The sequence below is a fragment of the Lepidochelys olivacea genome (assembly GCF_965140295.1).
Source record: "Lepidochelys olivacea isolate rLepOli2 genome assembly, chromosome: 2".
NCBI lineage: Eukaryota > Metazoa > Chordata > Testudines > Cheloniidae > Lepidochelys > Lepidochelys olivacea.
Genome location: NC_140412.1, coordinates 43,672,508 through 43,694,072, shown reverse-complemented (window position 1 = coordinate 43,694,072; position 21,565 = coordinate 43,672,508). Strand labels below are relative to the sequence as shown.

The 21,565-nt window shown below is 40.8% G+C and overlaps 1 protein-coding gene across 1 annotated transcript in view; it reads left to right on the top strand.

Moving 5' to 3' along the window:
* LOC311515473 (neural-cadherin-like) overlaps positions 1-21,565 on the top strand; it is a 90,568-nt gene that overhangs the window by 33,056 nt on the left and 35,947 nt on the right. The window contains exons 2-10 of the mRNA XM_084618558.1: positions 906-1,100; positions 4,989-5,214; positions 9,990-10,194; positions 11,259-11,370; positions 14,549-14,798; positions 16,099-16,241; positions 16,590-16,762; positions 17,131-17,299; positions 18,737-18,907. Coding sequence (XP_084474684.1) covers positions 971-1,100; positions 4,989-5,214; positions 9,990-10,194; positions 11,259-11,370; positions 14,549-14,798; positions 16,099-16,241; positions 16,590-16,762; positions 17,131-17,299; positions 18,737-18,907 — 1,579 coding nt within the window. The 5' untranslated portion in view covers positions 906-970. The remainder of the gene's footprint in view (positions 1-905; positions 1,101-4,988; positions 5,215-9,989; positions 10,195-11,258; positions 11,371-14,548; positions 14,799-16,098; positions 16,242-16,589; positions 16,763-17,130; positions 17,300-18,736; positions 18,908-21,565) is intronic.

The window sequence follows — 21,565 nt, the reverse complement described above, 5'->3', positions numbered from 1 at the left end:
GGACAAACATGTAGTCCTTACAAACATACCATTTCAGTGACTATGCTATGCTGGCGACAACCTGAGTTTCAAATTTATACACCTTCTCTGTTCTCTTTTGTTTCATTTCTCACAACTGAGCTTTCTTTTGTATATGCCATTTGATCTGATTTTTTGTTTTAAAGTTTAGTATTCAGACCTGATTGGAAACATAAATATATTTGTTGGTACTTGTGGAAAATGTCTTTAAGAAGCCTGTCTGCAACCCTAGCATCCCCTAGGATGTTGCTAGGAAGCCAGCAAGACGCAATCTAACAAACTAAGATGGTAAATGTAGTTATGTATAAATAGCTGCAGATTCCCACTTATGTCCTTCCTCTCTTGTCTCCCTCATGTCATGTCTGAATTCTAGATGGTAATTTGATCAGAGTGGGAGCTCATCTTTGTCTCTCCTTTGAAATTCCCAGCACGCTTTCAGGCACTGTAAAATAATTACACCTTGCTTGCATAATTGTCTTGTTGTGATTCTAGACTAACTAGTGGGAGAACGCAGGTGAAACATAAAACCTATTTGTGGGATCAGTTATCCTAGCATCTTGGCCCAAGCATTTTCCATTTAAGTAGAAGAATACAGCTCTTTCCGTGATGTAGCTATAACTCTAGGTGCCTGGTATAATGTGATTATTTACGTATGTTTAGTTAAATTATTGGTTACTTTTTATTATTTACACTTAATAAAACCAAACTGTCAGCAGAGATGTGAATTTTTTGCCAGAGTTATTGTCTGTATGTTAGGATGTACACAGTAGGCACTCTTCCATCTTTTACCAAAAAATCTTCTAATCTGATTTAAAATGTCTGGTTAAAATTTGTGAAATTGTCTTAGGCATGACATCTGATTTTGTTTAAATTTAATGTGTTTGCAGATAATGTCTGGTATTTGTGTCATGTGACAATTATTGCCCCAGAAGAGGATTTTCTATCCTGGGGTATGTACCCATACCCCTATTTGGCACGTGTTGATCCTGATGCCCGGAAAGGCACTCTGATCTACCAGCTTATGGCCCATTCCAATAACAATGAAAACTCCAGTGTTGGGATAACTTATGCACTTATTGCAGGTAAGTCCTTTGTGAATCAACTGATTAATCTGCATGATGATGAGATTTTTATTTTCGCAATTTCCAATTTTATCATTTAGTTAATAAGGTTTTAATAGAATAGCCTTGTTTAGACATACTGGGTGAAGGTCAGAGGTGTTGAGTAAAGTGGTGTAAATTAAACCAGTACATGAGTGTAAGGGAGTTGGTTACTCCCATACAAAGTGACCAGAACCAGTCTTAGACTAAGGTCTGGCCTATGCTACTAAGGGCTTGTCTACATGGGCGGTATAAACCAGATCAAATCAAGTTAATCTAGTTTGAAAATGCTTGCGTACACATGATCCATCGCTATATATTTATCGCAGACTCTGAAGTCCTCTTGCAAAGCAGACTAGGTTTCCTTTAAACTGAATTACTTTGGTCTATTGTTTGTGTGCACGCAATTGCTGTGTGTTTCCAGTGATTATCCCATAGTGCTTTGCAGGCTGACTGTTACTGACCTGTCCATTTACCTGTGTGCCCTCCCATGCTCTGGTCTCAAATTCCCAGGACAACACCTCCCCACCTTTTAAAAGCTGGCACGGAGCCACATTTTGCCCACTTGCTCCTGGATCCTGGTGTATCATTCTTGCAGTGTAGCTGTGATAGCACTCCTGAAACCACACAACATGCCTCGCACAGTTGCATTGAGCCATGCTGAGACCCTGGATCTCATCACCATCTGGGGAGAAGCTTTGGTTCAGGAAGCTCTTTTGGCCAGACGCTCCCATAGCCACAGCACCTACAACAACCAGAGTGTCAAGGACAGGGCCTCTATGTACTGCTGAGAGGCTGGCCATCCTGAAGGCGACGTAAAAGGAAAACTCAGGATAAGATGTTTGTAGAGCTTTTGGCAGAGTCGAGTCTGGTTTTTCTCTGGGAAAGAGGTGGAAGCTGTATGTGCGGACCTAGAGGGAGAAGGAAATGCAGCTCTCCTGGGAGATTATGGCAGTGGCCAAGGACCGCTTTGCGATGGCCAAGAAGAGCATAGAAAAAGATAGGGGAGAGGCAGAGGCAACTCATGGATGCTATCCTGAGCCAGAATGTTCTCCAGAATAGCTCCTGTTAGGCCAGCAGGCCCTGCAGGCTTGGAATTTGGGATCCAGCCATGTCCTTTGCAACCTTGGCAATACTGGGCGCTGGGATGAGCGGCAAGTCCTCCCCACCATACTCTTGCAGCAGCGCTACCAGCGGCCGTTCCCCTCTCAAAATAACCTCGGGGCACTGAGAACACTGGCTCCTGGGAGCCCAGCACTTCTTTGAGTCCAGCAGCGCCCCTGAAAGTTTTGAGCCACATCACTTAACTCTAGACCCCATGCGGGCAAGAAGAGGCAGCGGGCTGGCTTATACTCACCTGTAACTGTAAGGCAACCAGCCACCCCCCAGGTTGTGTTTGCACCATTTGCACTGGTGCACTTTGAGTTTTGTTTGCACTGTTGCTTTAATTAGAGATTTGTTGATTAGTAAACTGTTTAGGTAAATGTATTTGAAAATACAAAAACATCATTTTTTCCATTAGTTCAATAAAAACTAGATTTTTGGTTTTGTTCTTTCATAATTAAAATTATTTTAGTCAATTCATGAGGAGTCCTTATTACACTTAATTATGAAAATCCGTTAAATAAAGCTGAAATACTTTATAGGGGTTTTCAGAAGTACATAGAGAGCATTCTACTTCCACCACTCATACATTACACCCCAATGCTTGAAATGTATCCCAACAGTTCCCCCTCCCCCATGGGCTTACAACTGCACATGTTCAGGCAGGAGACTTAAAATATGACATCCCTGACAATATTCCCCTGGGTGTCAGCATTTTCTACAGGACGCCTTGCTGGCTGCTTGAACCACCAAGCAAGTCACCGAACCTCCACTTCCCACCCATTGTTAAGGCTTTCTCCCTTGCTTTCACAAATGTTGTGCAACGCACAACAGGCATTGAATGGTCCTAACCTCTTTTTTTTCCAGCTGCTTCCAACCTGTTCCATAAACAGTGCCATCTGCCTTTAAACTGCCAAATGCACACTCGACTGCTGTAAGGGAACTGCTCGGGCAATAGTTAGTGTTCCTTCCTGCCGTCCAAGTGGCCTGTGTATGGCTTCATTAGTCAGGGCATAACAGGATAAGACAAGTCTTCCACAATAACCAAACTACCTTCACACCATTAATGTCTACAGTGGTCCTGGGAGCAAACATTCATTTCTCCATTAATCTAAACAGAACTGAGGGCTAAAAGATCTTAGAATCTTGTACCCTTCCAGACCACCCTGCATTTTTGTCTGTAAATCTCCCATCAAGAAGAAATACCCCTTTCTGGTTTTATAAATTCTGTGCTGTAGTGGGGGAACGAATGGTGGGCACCCATGTTCTATCAATTGCCCCAGTACAGTTTGGAAACTGTATGTGTGCAAAGCCATCAACCATCTCCAGAGCATTACCCAGCTTTAGGATCCTGTTAGATATCACTTTATCAGAGACACAGCAGACCTGCTTGAGAATGTCGCCAACAGTTGATCACCCCATGCCAAATTGGTTGGCTACAAACCAGTAGTACTCTAGGGTTGCGAGCTTCCACAGGGCAATGGCATACCTGCTTCTCCACAGATATGGAGCACTACACGTTGCTACACTGTCATTGAAGCTCCAAGGTCAGTTCTTCACCGATCACAAAGTTAGACCCTCCCCATCCTGAAATTCGGCCACCACTGCTGCTCAGCTCCAGTCTGCAGAATGATCCTCTCCCATCAATCCATGCTGGCTTCTCAGGCCCAGACATGGTACTACCTGCTGTGTAGGCGATCCAGCTTGGATCGTTGTCCTCTTCCATCTGCCACCTCTTCCGAGTGCTCTCCTGCTGCCAGAGGAGCTGCTGCTGCTGTAGAATATTCTTCTGCTCCCACATCGTCTGCTCGAGGGTGAGGCAGGCAAAGTCCAATGCCAAATTCATCTAGCTTTGACTGCTGTAATACAGCCCAAGCAGTCGTCCTAGTGTGTGGAGCATTGCTGGGTCCATGTTGGCAGACAGGAATCAGAAAATGGCCCAAGACCACCTGGAAAGGAAATATGCGACAGAGACAGTGGAAACATGGAATTTAAAAAAAAAAGTAAAATTCAACCCACCTGACTTCCCACAATTCACAGTGAAAACAATCCTAGGGCTCATGCTGTTTAGCATGCACATGGGATGCCTGTTCCATTCTCAGTTCACATTGTCTGAACACACGGAGGTGGTTTGCTAGGAACTGAGGATGTAGTGTTCTTGGGGGAGGGGTATCCTGAGCTGGATCACCAACACAGCATTCAGTGCCATTTTGGTGGCTGAGAAGCCACTATGGATTAGTGGGAAAGAATTGTTTTGCAGACAGGGCTGACCAGTGGTGGTGAGAGAATTTCAGGATGGGGAGGGCTACTTTTTTTGAGATCTGTGCAGAATTGACCTTGGGAGCTGCAATGACAGCATACCAATTTGCAGTGCCCCATACCCATGGTTAGAGTTAGGGTTAGATAATGAGCACATGTCCAATATAGCTCTGTAGTGCATAAGCCTGAAGGCTGCTGAATGAGGGCACAAGACAGCTAGCCTTAGAGCTAGAGTTGTGTCCTGGGTGTTTTGTGTTAGTGCACAGTATTGAGGAAACTGGCGTTTAACACCAAGTCCATTGTCCGTATATAACATATGTATACTGTCTCTCCCACAATGCACAGTATGAACAAGGGGTAAAATAAAGAATGGGTTTAAAAAAAAAAGGGAGAATGTGTAGAGAAAAGTGAGGGATTTGAAGCCGAAGCTTAAAGGTAATGAAGATGCAAATGAATGTTCTTACTCTGATGCCTCTACTAGAATGGTTTCTGTACATCTATTGATAGGTGGCGAAGAGCGATTTGAAGTTGATATGGATACAGGTATTATAATGACAACCGGTTTGCCTTTACCTTGGAATAAGGAATATGTGGTCACAGTGCAGGCCACTGATGAATATGGCAACAAAAGTCCTTATGCCTCCATCTCTATCCTGGTTGGCTCCAGACTTCCCCAGTTTACTAACGTGTCCTACAGCGTCTTTGTCCCTGAAAGTACTCCAGCAGGAGAAAAGTAAGTGGAAGAAAGCCAGTGTCCAGTGCTCTGAGAGAAACTTTGTGGAGTACCACATAGTGTCTCATTTGCAACCAGTGTTGTTTGTTTACAGGGCTACACTTGCATTGATAGTCCTGTATTGCAGTTCAAAAGGAAAATGTGACTCTTTCAAATGGAGGAGCAGCATAGCACAATGAACCGAACACTAGGCTGGGAACAGAAAGTATGGGATTCAAATCCCAGCTCTGGCACTGATTTGGCTAGGACAAATCATTACATCTCTGAAATGCCTTCCATCCTCCACCCCTTCCTGAAAAATGCACACATGCCAAACATCTCCCTTTAGGAGAGAGGGTCCCTGACTTTTGTTAGGGTCCTTGACTTTTGTTAAAATGTTTCTTTTTCTCTGTGTTCTGTGATTCCAAACACTTTCTCCAAACTAAATGGATTTCAGTGAAAATTAAAGGATTATCCCAATAGTACTTGCCAAGTGGTCCCTATTTATTGCTTTCAAATGCTGCAGTTATTGGAATAAGGATTTTTTTTTCTTTTTTGTCTGCCTATCTGTCTCAGAGGCTGTAAGGATTTGTGTTTGGACTGTGCTTTGAAAAGGAAACTTGCTATAACAGTACCTATTTTGTTATGATGCCTATGTGGGTTCGTGTGAGCGTTCAGTGTTCTGTAGGTGACAGAATAGTAATTAAAATTATCTCTAGCAGTGTGGCCAATGATAAGTTAATTTAATTGTATTTAATCTCCTCTTAGCAGAAGTTTACATTTAAAAACCCAACCAACCAAAGCCTCTGTCTGTGCTGATGTCCTCTTCAGACCCTTTTAGTTCTGAAATTTGTAGGCAGATTGAAGTGAATTTAGAGGAGACGACAAAATTAAAAAGGCTGAGGGGGATTTGATTCATGAGCCGCTCTTGAAAGCTCCACTCACTAATGACAGGCAAGCATGGGACCACTTGGTAAAATTTAAAGAGAGACCATTAACTTCAAAAATCACACTTCTGTCTACATTTATTTTTACTGTTACACATGGCACATAAAGATTACTGTGACAAAGACATTAGGGACAAATACTTTCTATTTTTTCAATGTTCTTGCTTTGCACACATCCCCAACATAGTCAGTTGGTGTCCTGCCTCTATATGGGTTTTTCACTTCGCAACAAGGAGAGGAAAAGATTTTTAAAATGTGTTAGTAAAGCCATAAAAATTGTCAAGGAGACTTAGAGGCAGGCGTAGAAAAAGCTGTTGGTTTTATAGGGTTTATAGAGGGGGCTGAAGGTATGCCTCTTACAGTGATGAAGGGATTAGAAGGAATTTCTGTAGGGGCTGGTTGACTGAGTTCCTGCTGAAATGATTGATGCTGCTGGGGTTGTAGTGAATCATGATGTTAGTGCCTGGAGCCTTAGATAGGAGTCTTCTATTTTAAATCTAAATAAATAAATACCTGAAAGTAATCCAATGTTTTTTAATGGACTAGATTTCAAGTTGCCAAGTAAAGTGGGGGAAGAGGGGAGAGGTGGGGGAAGGGGAAGCTTATTTTTTCTAGATTGTGAAGAAAATCTTCCAAACGTGTATTCAATGTAAACTAGGGCTGTCAATCGCAGTTAACTCACATGATTAACTAAAAAACAAAGAGTGGTGATTAATCACAGTTTTAATCCCACTGTTAAACAGTAGAATACCAATCAAAATTTATTAAATATTTTGGATGTTTTCCTACATTTTCAAATATACTGATTTCAATTACAACACAGAATACAAGTGTACAATGCTCACTTTATATTATTTTTATTACAAATATTTGCACTGTAAAAATGATAAACAAAATAAATAGTATTTTTCAGTTCACCTTAGACAAGTACTGTAGTGCAATCTCTTTATCGTGAAAGTGCAATTTACAAACGTAGATTTTTGTTTGGTTATTGTGACAAAGTTCCTCCTCTACTTTGGTGGGTCTTGCGCTTATTGGCGGATTTGCTCGCCTTGGATGCCTCTACTTCACAGCAGCCCTCAGTTTGGCCGTTTTCATGAACCCACAGTCCAGGTCAACTCCTCCTGTGTCTGACCAGGAGTTGGGAGGTTTGGGGGGAACCCGGGCCCGCCTTCTACTCCGGGTTCCAGCCCAGGGCCCTGTGGAATACAGCTGTCTAGAGTGCCTCCTGGAACAGCTGTGCAACAGCAGCAACTCCCTGGGCTACTTCCCCATGGCCTCCTCCCAACACCTTCTTTATCCTCACCATAGGACCTTCCTCCTGGTGTCTGATAATGCTTGTACTCCTCAGTCCTCCAACAGTATGTGTTCTCACTCTCAGCTCCTAGCGCCTCTTGCTCCCAGCTCCTTACATGCGCCCCACAAACTGAAGTGAGCTCCTTTTTAAACCCAGGTGCCCTAAATAGCCTGCCTTAATTGATTCTAGCAGCTTCTTGATTGGCTGCAGGTGTTCTAATCAGCCTGTCATCTTAATTGTCTCCAGAAGGTTCCTGATTGTTCTGGAACCTTCCCTGTTACCTTACCCAGGGAAAAGGGACCTACTTAACCTGGGGCTAATACATCTGCCTTCTATTACTCTCCTGTAGCCATCTGGCCCGACCCTGTCACATTATATAACTGCACTCAAAAACAAAACAATGTAAAACTTTAGTGCCTACAAGTCCACTCAGTCCTACTTCTTGTTCAGCCAATCGCTCAGACAAACAACTTTGTTTACATTTACGGGAGATAATGCTGCCTGCGTCTTGTTTACAATGTCACCTGAAAGTGAGAACAGGCGTTCAGATGGCACTATTGTAGCTGGTGTTGCAAGATATTTACACACCAGATGCACTAAAGATTCATATGTCCCTTCATGCTTCAACCACCGTTCCATAGGACATGTGTCCATGCTGATGATGGGTTCTGCCCGATAACAATCCAAAGCAGTACAGACTGGAACACGTTCATTTTCATCATCTGAGTCAGATGTCATGAGCAGAAGATTGATTTTCTTTTTTGGTGGTTCGGGTTCTGTAGTTTCTGCATCAGAGTGTTGCTCTTTTAAGACTTCTGAAAGCAAGCTCCACACCTCATCCCTCTCAGATATTGGAAGGCACTTCAGATTCTTAAACCTTGGGTTGAGTGCTGTAGCTATCTTTAGAAATCTCACATTAGTACCTTATATGCATTTTGTCAAATCGGCAGTGAATGTTGTTAAAATGAACATCATGCTGGGTCATCATCTGAGACTGCTATAACATGAAATATATGGCAGAATGCTGGTAAAACACAGAGCAGGAGACATACAATTCTCCCCCAAAGAGTTCAGTCACAAATTTAATTAACGCATGATTTTTTTAAGAAGCATCGTCAGCTTGGAAGCATGCCCTCAGGCACGGTGGTTGAAGCATGAAGGGACATATGAATCTTTAGCGCATCTGGCACATAAGTATCTTGTGATGATGGCTACATTAGCTCCCATAAATGTAAACAGACTTGTTTGTCTGAGTGATTGGCTGAACAAGAAGTAGGACTGAGTAGACTTGTAGGCTCTAAAGTTTTACATTGTTTTATTTTGAGCGAAGTTATTTTTTGTGCATAATTCTACATTAGTAAGTTCAACTTTCATGAGAAAGAGATACAGTACTTGTATTAGGTGAATTGAAAAATACTATTTTTTTTATTTTTAGAGTGCAAATATTTATAATTTATTTTTTAAGTGAGCACTGTACACTTTGTATTCTGTGTTGAAATTGAAATCAATATATTTGAAAATGTGGAAAACATCCAAAAATATTTAAATAAATGGTATTCTATTGTTTAACAGCGTGATTAATTGTGATCAATTTGTTTAATCACTTGACAGTCCTAACGTAAACAGATTCAGGTAAGTCTGGCTTCACTGCCGCTGCTACAGAATAGCTTTGCCAAGCAGCAGGAGAGTGATGCTGACAAGACTGGTCTGTTTTATTGCTGCTATTCAGAAGCCTCTGAGCAGCATTGAACTGAAAAGCTTTTGAGTATCAGAAGAGGCAGATGCTGGAGTTAGTTGCAGGGGAGGAGAAAGTAGGCTGGAGAAGCAGTCAAGTGATGGAGGCCTACCTGCTACCTCTTCAGAGGCTCTGATCATGAAGGTACACAATTCCTCTCCTGTCCTGCAGAGTAGAGGGGGATAGCACTTCAAATAAAATGGGACATACTAGCCAGAGGTTGGTATCTACAATGGAGTTCCAAACAAGGCAGTGACAGTACCTGGTAAAATCCCAGCCCCTTTCTCCTTCCCAGCAACTCTGGAAGCAGGGGCTGGGTTTCTCACCAGGTCATTGTCCTGGACCGCACTGGTGGGCCCTTTCTCCTTTGTCTTCCGTATCTACTTCTGTCCAGTAAGTGTCTGGTTAAGATGTTTTCAATCCCAGCTTCTGAAGAAACATTAAAAGAAATATGTGTAGTTTAGCTACACAATCACTAAGGTAGAAAACTTAATGGTCTGCAAGGATTTGAAGGGTGTAAATACCAAAGAAGGAGTAAATGTTTAGTCAGGTGATTGGGAATAATGGGTTGAAATGAAGAAAAGGCAAATTGTTACCCAAGATCTGATATAGTGTGGAATAGCGTCCCCAGGGGAGTGGCAGAGTCCCTTCTCCAAGAGTCATTTTAAATGTAGACCAGATAAAGTATTAGAAGATATTTGCAGGGGCCAGTCCTGCACTTTTCAGTAACTGGGCTATGTGGCATAATCTGCCATCTGACTCCTAGTGAAACAGACGGTAGCAGATTGGCTAATGACTATGCTATTGTTCTTCACAGAGTAGCAGTTGTGGAGGCTGTTTCCTTCCAGAACCAGCCTCTTTCTTACACCCTGCTGATGAACCCCAGTGGCCTTTTCAGCCTGAGCCAGGAGAGTGGAGAGCTCAGTTTGACCCATACAGTGGATTATGAGAGCGAGCACCATCTTTATCACTTTCTCGTGAAAGCAGTGGAAGCTGAGAGCTGGCTTAGCAGTGTAACTGAGGTACAATGAATCACTTGGCTTTACATGAATACAATGAATCACCTAACTATGGTCGCTATTTCCTCCATCAAGACTGTATTTAGTGATCTCATTACATACACTGATAATCTAAATAACACAAAGCTGTGTGTAGATTGGGAGGGAGGATGGTTTTATTTTCAAGGCACTGGACTGAGAATCAGATCTGGGTTCAGTTTCTGGGTCTGCAAAAATACTTCCTGTGTGACATTGTCCAAGGAACATTTTATCTTTGCCTTAATTTTAAAAACATAATCTGTTCAGAAAAAACAGATTTGCTGCTTTCTTACTCACAGAGGTGTTGTGGGAATGAGTTTGATAATGTCTGAGGGCAGTTTAGAGATATTACAGTAATAGGTGCAATAAGTACCTAGATACTCAGACTCAGAGATGTATGACTGTGATGCCTTATGAACTACAATGTGCTGAGCAAAAATAGCAAAAATATGACAAAGTATCTATAACTTTTCCTGGTCCACTTATTACTCCAAAGCCAAAGCTTTTTCTGTAATGCTGATTTCAGATTGAAACATAACATTTCATGCATTAAGATGTGAGAATTGATTTTTTTTTAGCCAAAATTTTAGCTTTTGAGTTTTTAAAAAAATTACATTAATTTTTTATGAAAATAGGACACTTCCAATCGAGTGGTCCTGATTCTGATGTTTTTTTAAATGGCAGAAGGGGGAATACCTTGCCTGAAATTGGACCAAGTTTGTAAAGTATAAAATGTGAAAAACCTGATTTTGAGGTTTGCAGATTTCATAGCAAATATTTTGCAGTGCTACATTGTACCAAGAAGTTTTAGTGCCCAATGAACATTACTTTAAAATGGAAATGAAAATATTTTGTAAAAGTAAATGCATTGAGTGATCAGATGTGAGTGAAAGGGGTAAAAACTAACAAGGCTGACCAGAGCCAGTACATCCGTGCACTCTCACATTTCATTTCTAAAAAGCAGCAGGTCAGTCCTGGTGGGCCACTCTTCAGCAGACACCTATCATTTTCTGTTTAGTCTTTTTTCTTCTGCCTCCTGTCCCAAACAGGTGACAGTTCACATCACTGATGACAATGACTGCTCTCCAGAATTCCAGCACTCCATTTACAGCCGTGACAACATTCCTGAAACCATCCCAGTTGGCACATCTCTGTTGCAAGGTGATCATTTCTCTGCTACCTCTTATTCCGTCTTCTCACAAGAATTAACTTGTGACTGTAGTCTATATAATCTGATCAATTAAATTGTTTACCATGCCCACCACCATGGTATCTGAGTACCTTCCAAAAGCGCATTAAAGGATGTGACTAACATCTGTCATACGTTTTTTTTTTTCTTCTTTCTCTCTCAAGAGGGAATACTTTTTGTGGGGTTTTATTATGTGTATAATGTGCTGCATGGTGTCTCTTTCTTTTTAAGTCAGGGTGAAGAAGTGTGCCTTGCACTTGGAATGGAGGGTGGTGAGGTTTGAGTGTAGTTCTTATATTCTGCAGGATTTCAAGCCATAGTCATGGACTGACCCCCGGAGAAATCTGTCTCCTACACAGATATCTCCTATGCAGTAGATAGTTGCATTGTTCCAGAGGAGCAGAACTGTTGACATTCTCTTAAGGCTTGAGATGACCTTCTAGGTATCTTGAGCCTAGACCATTGAATGCCTTGAAGAGGAGGACCGAGATCTTGAACTGGAAGCAATATTCTATGGAGAACCAGTGTAGTGAGAGGAGGACAAGTTTTATGTGCTCATGGTAACTTGCGTGGCTGAGAAGGCAAGCTGTGGCGTTCCCTACTAGTTGTAGTTTCCTGTCGGCTGACTGTTTTGTGCCCAGCACCCTATATAAAGTATCAGTGCAGGGACTCAGGGACATCAGTGGTCTAATGTCTCTTAGACATATACTCAAGGAAGGAATAGCTCACCTCCCTGATGCCTGGAGGTGAGGCCTGATACCCTGTAGGCAGGGAAGGAATGTCATTGTCTGTCTGTAACAGAGTGGCAACAAGTAAAATAAAACATAGCATCAGCATCTCTTCCACTTCTGCAGCACACCCTCCCGGTCATCCGAAACCCTTCCTCACATGGACATCTCTTGCAGCTGACTGCACAGCAACCTAGGCTCACGCCCCGTTAGTGACGCTGATTTAATTTGGCCATCTCTTGTCTTCAATCAATTACAGTTATTTTTCTGTTTCACACTCCATTACAGAAAGGCTGAAATCTCTTCAAATAGGCAGGCACTGTGGTTTGTCCATACACATGGCATTCACAGGTTTTATAAAATAGGTTTTACCATGGTGCAGTCGAATTAAAATGTGGTGAAGGAACAAACTTTTGAAAAGCACATGCAGTATATATTGCTATGCATGTGGTTTATCGTTCGACATTGTGTGCCTTGGACATGCGTATGTTGTTACTTTGAATATAAACTTTGGAGTGAACAAGAAGATAAAAGTGCAATAGAAATGTCAGCTGTTGAAAGATTAGAGCAACAGAAGATATCTGTATACCAAAATAGCATCATAATTGCAAGGACGTTGTCAGCCTAAATTTCATATACTTATGTTACAAATAACATCATAGATTAAATCTGAATGAATTGTTTGAATTAATAGAAAATAGTTAAGTGTTTCACTCTTTTTATATTTCACCTTGGAAAATGAAACTGATTTTGTACAACTATTTTAAGCCACTTTTATTTCAGTCTTCCTTGAGCTGTCATATGTTTGAATTCATAATGTTGCAAGAAATTGTTTATCTGTTAAGCCGGGGGGGGGGGGGTTAGATTTAATGTAATGAAAACATTTATATTCACAATATGGTTTTAAAAAAATCTCTTACAATCAAATTTTAAAAAATCTAAATGTTGGAAGCTACAATAGTGTCCTTTTTAAGTGAAATGGAGTTCTCTGGATCTAATAACTTACAAAAAGGTAGATATGGAAAATATATTTCTACATGCTATACTTTAGCATTTCACAGGCTTTCACTCTTCACTTTAATGTCTTTTATTTATTTTTTCCCTTTTATATTTTGAGTAAATAGGTCTGTTATTTATCATTGTTCCTTCAATAGTTATTCTATGTTTTCATTTTGAAAAAGCAACAGTTTCCATCTGTTAGTTTAAACATCACATATGCATGCTGCTTGCTCTGTCAGAGTGCATCTGCATCATCACATCTGGGTGTTCTGAAGTGTTTAACTTTGAGATAAAAGCCCTCAGATCTACCAACTGGATTAATGAGTTGGTTTAAATTGACGCCAGCCCAGTGTTGGTGTGATGTGAAGCCTCTTCATTCGGTGAGAAAAACAGCATGGCAATTAAGAGACAGTGCTACTCTTTTAAGATCACTTTTGTTACAACAGTGTAAACTCCAGCTCTTTGTTTGATAGACTCGCGGGCCTCTGAACCGATGGGACATTGAGTACTGTGAATAAACATTTACTGGAGAAGAACATTTAATCACACCTTGTACCTTTAAGCAGCAGTTAATTAAAAAAAATGTTAGCTATGACATAGCTAATTACATTTGAAAGGCATCCCCAGAGAGAGTTGGGTGGGAGGGTCAACAGTGATGAACACGCAGCAAGGCTTTAACATGGCTTGTGTGGTCGCAGCAGAGCACTGGGAGACAGCTCTCCCAGCGATCTTAAAAAACCCAACCTCCATGAGGGGCACAGCGCTGAAACTTGCTGTGCTCAGGGGTGTGTTTTTTCGCACCCCCGAGCGAGAAAGTTGCAGCGCTGTAAAGTGCCGGTGCAGACAAGCCCCTCGGGCCTTGACGCAACAGCGATTGCTTAAATCAAATTAAAAAAAAAAAAAAGCTGACTCCACAAACATAACAACAGAAATGAGACAAAAAGCCCTTGGCCCTCAAGACTTTCGTCCACAGCTCCTTTCCTTGTGCTCTCTTGGAGGCAGCCTGGTGCTAGCTCTTCTTGCAGAGAATTGTTGCCCAATTGAAGTCCCAAGCTTTTCTGTCCCCTTGCTTCCTGTTTCTCCCTTTTTATACTTCGGCTTGCCCTCATTAGCTACAACCGTGGTGGGCCTCTCTCCATTATTGACATTTCTCACAGCTGACCTGGGGCAGGTTTGATTTTGCTGTTTGTAGGCAAGGAGGGTTCTTAACCCCTTTGTGGCTCTGTGTGTTGCATGGGGTTTGTTGTCCCCATCACAGCAGAAACACTATTTATGGCTGATATTGTTCCAACTGTCTATTGATTGTGTGATAATTCAGTATTAACTACTTGTACAAACAATGTCATGCTGCATTTTGGAACATCCTTTCATGGCAAACTCATGTCTCTGGGGTCAGTCAAATTTTTTTTTTTTTTTTTTTTAGTTCTTGCAACAGACTGTGACTCTGGCTCCAATGCTGAGATCACCTACTTCATTCAAAGCACTGACTTTTCCATCACGCCCGAAGGGATCATCAGTTCTCACCAGCAGCTGAACTTTGAGAGAGCAAACCATATGTATGAATTTGTGGTCATAGCTGTGGACAAAGGCCATCCTCCTCGGACAGGAACTGCATCAGTGCGCATCAGAATGACTAATGTGAATGACGAGGCACCTGTGTTCTCTCAATCTGGGTAAGCAGAGTTTAAACCCTGGATTGTTTTCTGTGTTGCAATTCATACTAATAATCCTGATTATACTTTGCTTAAGGGGCATATCCTGCTGGTTAATAAGCATCTACTTGTGTTCTGAGCACTCTCCACTACCAGTGAAGTCAGTGGAATAACTTACATGAGTGTGTGAGGGATTGGACTGACAGGTTCCAGTGGTTCTCAAACTTTTGTACTGGTGACCCCTTTCATATAGCAAGCCTCTGAGTGCGACCCCCCCTTATAAATTAAAAACACTTTTTAATATATTTAACACCATTATAAATGCTGGAGGCAATGCGGGGTTTGGGGTGGAGGCTGACAGCTTGCAACCCCACCATGTAATAACCTCACGACCCCCTGAGGGGTTCCGACCCCCAGTTTGAGAACTCCCGTTCTAGATTGTAAGAAGTACACATATTAATTGTGACATAACACATTGGATCCTTAGATCCATTGTTACATACAGAGATAACATAATTAGGCTATATTTAATGGAATGACTGAAAGATCTAACTTCTAAGGGAATATTTTTGGATGTGCTGGTGCCTTGGTTTTATGATGACTAGCCCTCTAAACACCTGAGCCAGAAGGAGAGGAGGATGGGTATGAAATGCTTGATCAAAACAAGTGTAAACTGAAAAAGATTGCATAGTAAATAACTTTCATTGGATTCTGTTTAGTTAAAATGCATTTTTCCCTTTGTCTGTTATAAATTTAAATTCTTTTTTGTCATAAATGTAAAATACAGCCATTTATAATAAATGGCTATAATGTATAATATATGTATATGTATATATAATGTATAATATGGCTATATGTATAATAAATTTATACATTTAAGATCTACAGTCCCATTCTATATACAGGGTCTTTATACCATCCTCATCACAGCAGTTCACATTTGGGTATTCTGGAATCCATAATTGTATTGAGACTTTACCAACATCAGTCACGTGAAGTTTGTTCTTTTTCTCGTCCTCCCCCCCCACAGGGGAGAACTGTGTGTGCCATGTAGTTTAGAGTCTTGTTTTTTGATATTTTCCAAAAGGTCCTTAGAGGTATGCACAGAATTGCAGGATCACAATCGTACAGTGCACACTGCAAACCAAAACTGTATTCTTTAGATAGTCAAAGGCTCTAGTCTTTAATTTGTTAAACTGTGGATGCCCAAAGGTAAACTATATCACATTCACAGTGAGAATTCAGACCATTGGCAGCTTGTTAATGGGATTAATAGCTATCCTGATAGTAAATATGCATTGATTGTTTATCTTTGCATCAGTTACAAAACATTCCTCTCAGAAGATGCTGGTCCCAGTACCTTAGTGGCTGCTGTACATGCAAAAGATCCTGATGGAGATGGAGTGTTATACCAGATTGCTGGAGGTAATGAAGATGGCAACTTTGAACTGGATAGCCAGAAAGGTAGGAGAAGAAGTTTTAAAACATTACCTTGCCATAGGTTCAAACAGTAGCTCTGCTTTGTGTTCATGTTGAAAATAATTCATATAGTAATTGAATACATAATTATGAAAAAAGCAAAACCGCACCTCATTCATACAGTCTTTTTATGCTTTCTATAAATTAGAATAGGTTCCCTGTTGGGCCAGGCATTATAAAAAAAACACAGGAAGACTTGGGTCTCTGGCTTAAGGAGTTTGCAGTTGAAGAAGACCAACCCCATCCCAACTCACCCCCAAATATAGTGATATAGAAATATGACATTTTTGTTTACATTATCAGTAAAATTGCACTTTATCCTCCAAAATCTAGGCATCATCAAACTGCGCAGGAATCCTCTACCCAAACTGAAAGGACGTCAATACATATTAAACATCACAGCAACAGATGACAATGCCTCTGGGGGACCTACCCCTCTGAGAAGCTTTACAGTGGTTATTGTAGGAATTAATGACATTAATAACAACAAACCTGTCTTCAGAAAGGTAAGATATCTGTCTGTAAACCTTCTCCTCCATATAGATATCATCACCTTGGGGATGATACTGCCATCTTTAAGGGGGGCTATAGCAGTGTGTTGTTCTTTGCTTGTAGTAAATGTTGATTTTAAGGGATTATATTTGCCAGTATGGTAGATCCTCTACAATGGAATATACTCCCAGTTTTCTGCAGTCTTCAGTATTTAAATTGGAAAAGGCTCCTTTTCAGGAAAGTTTTTTCACTTCTCTAAGGCACTAAGTAATTGAAGCACATTTTCTTTCACACTCTTCTCAAATGTACTGCAAACCCACTGGAACATTTCATAGCTAATTTCTATAGTTCTGTATGTAATAATATTTTGTTCTATTTGTAGTGCACTTACTACAGTGACAGCACCTGGGTTCTAGAAAACCAGCCCCCAGGCACCTACGTCTTGCAGGTGGAAGCCTATGATGCAGACCTGGGACTTAATGGAGAAGTAAAATATGAGCTTATGCACAGAGATGGAGCTTCACCAGGCTTCAGTATTGATCCAGATACTGGTAAGTGGCTCTATGCCTGTTATGTTAAGACAGAATTGCAGTGAATTTGGGTGCATGCTTCTTTGGTATATTAACAGGGAATGGCTATAGCCATGTGGAGAACTATGTTTCCAGAACTGAGCCAACGTCAAACAGTCTGAAGTGAATGCTGAGGAAACTGAAAGCTTACCTTTAGTCTGAACACAGCAGAATCCTACTAAAATTATTGAGAAATCATGCTTAATTTTTTTAAATGCTATAGGCATGATGTAAAATATGATAAATCTTTGGCTAATCTTTAACATCCAAAATAAATTGTATTTGATGTGGTAAATAGTAAAAGAATCTAGAATATGTGGGTGTAAGCCTACACTGCTTTAGCTGGCAAGTCAGCAAGGAAAAACAGAAACCCCAATTTATCGGGGTATAAGACTATTCTGAAACATTAACTTTACCTTGGGACAAATCTCACTGTAGAAATATAAATAGTCTGTACTTTGCAGAAGAGGAAGCATGAATGGATCTACAGTTCTACTTGAGTGTATATTCACCCCTTTGATGTGAGCTAACAACTCTTTGAACTGATTAATGTCTGATAAATATAGATTGGAAGTCCAGAATTCAGTTTTAAAATACTACAAATACAGTGGGTATCGCACCAGAAGGAGATGGTGGTAAACACTGCCATGAGTGTTGAACTAGAGAAATATTGTCCCTATATAAATACAAAAGATACCCTCAGTGCAGAATGGTAATTCAGGATGTTCACACCTAAATATCTCTGACCCAACTATGTAACAAAGAGACCAAAGCCTGAGATGGGAAAGGGCAGAAGGTACAGGTTAATTGACAAAACTGAGATGCCAAGAAAGAAGCAGTTAGCAGAGTGAGACTTGTATTCTCAGATGGAAGTGCATCTTTGACAAACTTAGCCATAACTACAATATGTTACTCTATTTTAACCTATTTCATGAGGCTGTTACCTAAATCTTAAACTAAAGATGATTTTAGTTATATCACTTACATTTGCTGGGTATTGATTTTTCACTTAGCTGTCTTTGAAATACTCTGACTTAGGTTGTCGTTGAAGTAACCTCCATGGAAATTTCTTGGAAACAAGGGAAACTAACTTCTTTTCTGGGTGGGGAGAGGGAAGTGGGGTAAAAGGTATCTAGCCTGAAGCTCTCTGTCCAAGTGGCCAACCTGAAAGATGCTGGCTCTCGACAGTAGTGGCACAGTTAGTGCAAGCTGGTGACTGCGAGGAGTGGCAGAAACAGGGAACCTTAAGTTAGTCATGTTTAATCAATACCTTGCACAGTGGTGGTGCAAGTAAGCTGAGCAATGTGGACCTGGCGTGTCCCGTTCTACTACCTACTGTGTAAGTGATGCCTGATGTGGTTTTGCTGGCTTAGTTATGGCATTGTATGTATAACACACATAAGGTGTTTCTGTTTCTAGGGATCATCACTACTACTCAGAGCTTTGACCGAGAGAAGCAGAGAGAGTGTACGCTCTCTGTTACAGCTACAGATCAAGCTCAGGAGCCACTGATTGGTGTTTGTCAAATCACCATCTTCATTGCTGATGTCAATGACAATGACCCGAAGTTTGAGAACAGTCGCTACCAATGTGAGTGATTTAACCACGCACCCTCTGTCCTAACAGCACACAGTGGCGTGAACGTGGTTAACAGATTGAGTTCTTTTTGAAATACAGCTATCTGTGAAAATAACTCTTCATGCTGGTGACTGTATCTCTCTTAAAAGGGATCAATTTTTGGGTGGCCTTATTCACTATTGACTGGAACAATGCTATATGGTTCAAGTTGACTTGTTTTCCAAGACACAGTGGAGGTGACACTCTTCACCTTTCCCGGGGTAGTTAAATCCTGCCTTTCTGTGTGAATCTCTTGGTATCTATCCTGATCAGTAGGAATGTGTCTGTTGTATGTTTTTCTGAAGGAGTACATTCAAATATATGGGACAGCAAGATAGGTTGGCAGAATGAGTCAATATTCCTAGACCAGAACCTTATTTCTGGGACTCCTTTAACCCTAAAGTAATAGGGAAGGTGAGACTCCAAGGAGCCTGTAATCTGTCCTGACACCTCCTTGGCGTGAAAACAAACTTTGTGGAAATTCAAGTTGCAGTGGGGAAGGTTTAGATTGGATATTAGGAAAAACTTTTTCACTAAGAGGGTGGTGAAACACTGGAATGCGTTACCTAGGGAGGTGGTAGAATCTCCTTCCTTAGAGGTTTTTAAGGTCAGGCTTGACAAAGCCCTGGCTGGGATGATTTAACTGGGAATTGGTCCTGCTTTGAGCAGGGGGTTGGACTCGATGACCTTCTGGGGTCCCTTCCAACCCTGATAGTCTATGATTCTATGAAGGGGCTCATGAAAGGCCTTGTCTAGGCTAGGATAAAAGGTGGTTTTGTTTAACTAAAGGTGTTAAACCCTTTTAAAATCCCTAATGTGGACAGGGCAAGTTATATTTTAACACCTGTTAGCTGGCTGTGGCAAACAGTAGGGCACAATCATTTAGCACTTTTTTAAAAATGTGTAAACTTGTCAGTACCTAGTAGAAACAGGTTTTTAAGTAGCACTTAATTAAAATGTGTTGGCCAACATGCTTTAGGAAAAGGAGTGTGTGTGGCGGTGGTGATGTGTGTGGATTTTGTTGTTGTTTTTTATAAGTGCCTACTTTGAGCTAGGCATGATGCAGACCTGTGCAGTGCAAACTTTTCCAGACCTGCTAGTGCACCCTAATCTCAACTTGCAATACTGAGTCTTTTGAACTTAGACAGACAGCCAGTTGTCGCAATTTCTGTGCTTGTTCTGATGTGAGGAATAGGGATTAGGAGGCTGTCAGAATTGTCACAATGTGGCTTGAATTAGATGTGAATGCAAGCAATTAAAATATGACTACATTTGAGGTTTTAATAAATCCCAATTCCAGCAAAACTCAAAAGGACACATTATTTCAAAGGAGGAGCACAGGAATTGCCATACTGGATCAGACTTAATGGTCCATCTAATCCTCTACCCTGTGTCTGACAGTGGCCAGCACCAGATCCTCTGAGGGAAGATGTCAGAGACCCCAGACTGAACAGTTATGAGTAACCTGCTCATAGAAGTAGTGAATTTGGTATATGTGAAGTAGTGAATTGGGTATGTGTGAAAGTTACCTGATTAGTCACCAGTATGGTTCCTGAGGACAGGCAGATCACAGGCAGCTGTGTTTCATTTGTGATCTGGAAGGGACTTGCCAAAACAGTAACATGGTGAGATAATGTTTTTTTGTGATGCAGATATCTGTTCCACTAGGAACTGGACTGACTCTAATAACTCTCATGGGTCACTAAACTCACTGGATGACAGTCTCTCTTGGTCACTACTGTCCTGGCCTGGATTCAAATCAGTTGCCTAGAAGTGAAAAATTCTTCATTACCAATCCATTGAGCTGTTCAGTTTCCCAAGAAATCTTTGTTTATTTAAATTGGAATAAGAGTATATGGATCTAATATACTATAATGTATTTAGCTTCAATTTTGAAAGCTTTGCATAGAGAGAAATTATAAATTTCTTATGTATTTGATTGGTAAGAGTTTTACATTTTTATATGCAGGCATCTGTTACCTTAGCTTAAGTTAACTCCCATTGCTTGTCTTCACAAAATTATCGGATTACTATATAACTGTTCCCTTGGTCCCTGCAAATAACTTCAACATCTCAGCTGTTCACAGGCTAAAAAGGCAGTAAGTCGGTTCAAGAAAATCATGTCTGTGGCTACAGAAATAGTCATTTAGGTACTCTGGACATATTTACAAAATGTAAAAGTGAGAAACTTAGAAAAGCACAGAAATGTATGTTAGTTCTGTTCACTGTTTCTATAATGAGAAATTGAACCATGAGTAGGACAAGAGTAATATCTGTTTGTGAACTTGGACTTCATCCAAACTCCAGTATATTAAATTTACTTAAAGACCACTCATGTAATTTCATACAAAGAATATATGTATATAAAGCATGAACATGTTTAGGTTTAGTGGTCTAATGCTCTTATATTGCAGAAATGAGTTTGAATCTGGCTTTAAAGGAAGTCAGGAGATGTGAGTATTTTTGGACAACTCTAAATAAGCCCCTATTGTGCTGCAGCAGTTGGAAAAGAACATTAAACTATATCCAGCATTTTCTATCCCATTCCTTATCCAATTTAATGTCAGTATTTAAATTAATAGAACACCTTCACCTGACATACAGTATTCAGTTCTGGTATCCCTATGACAA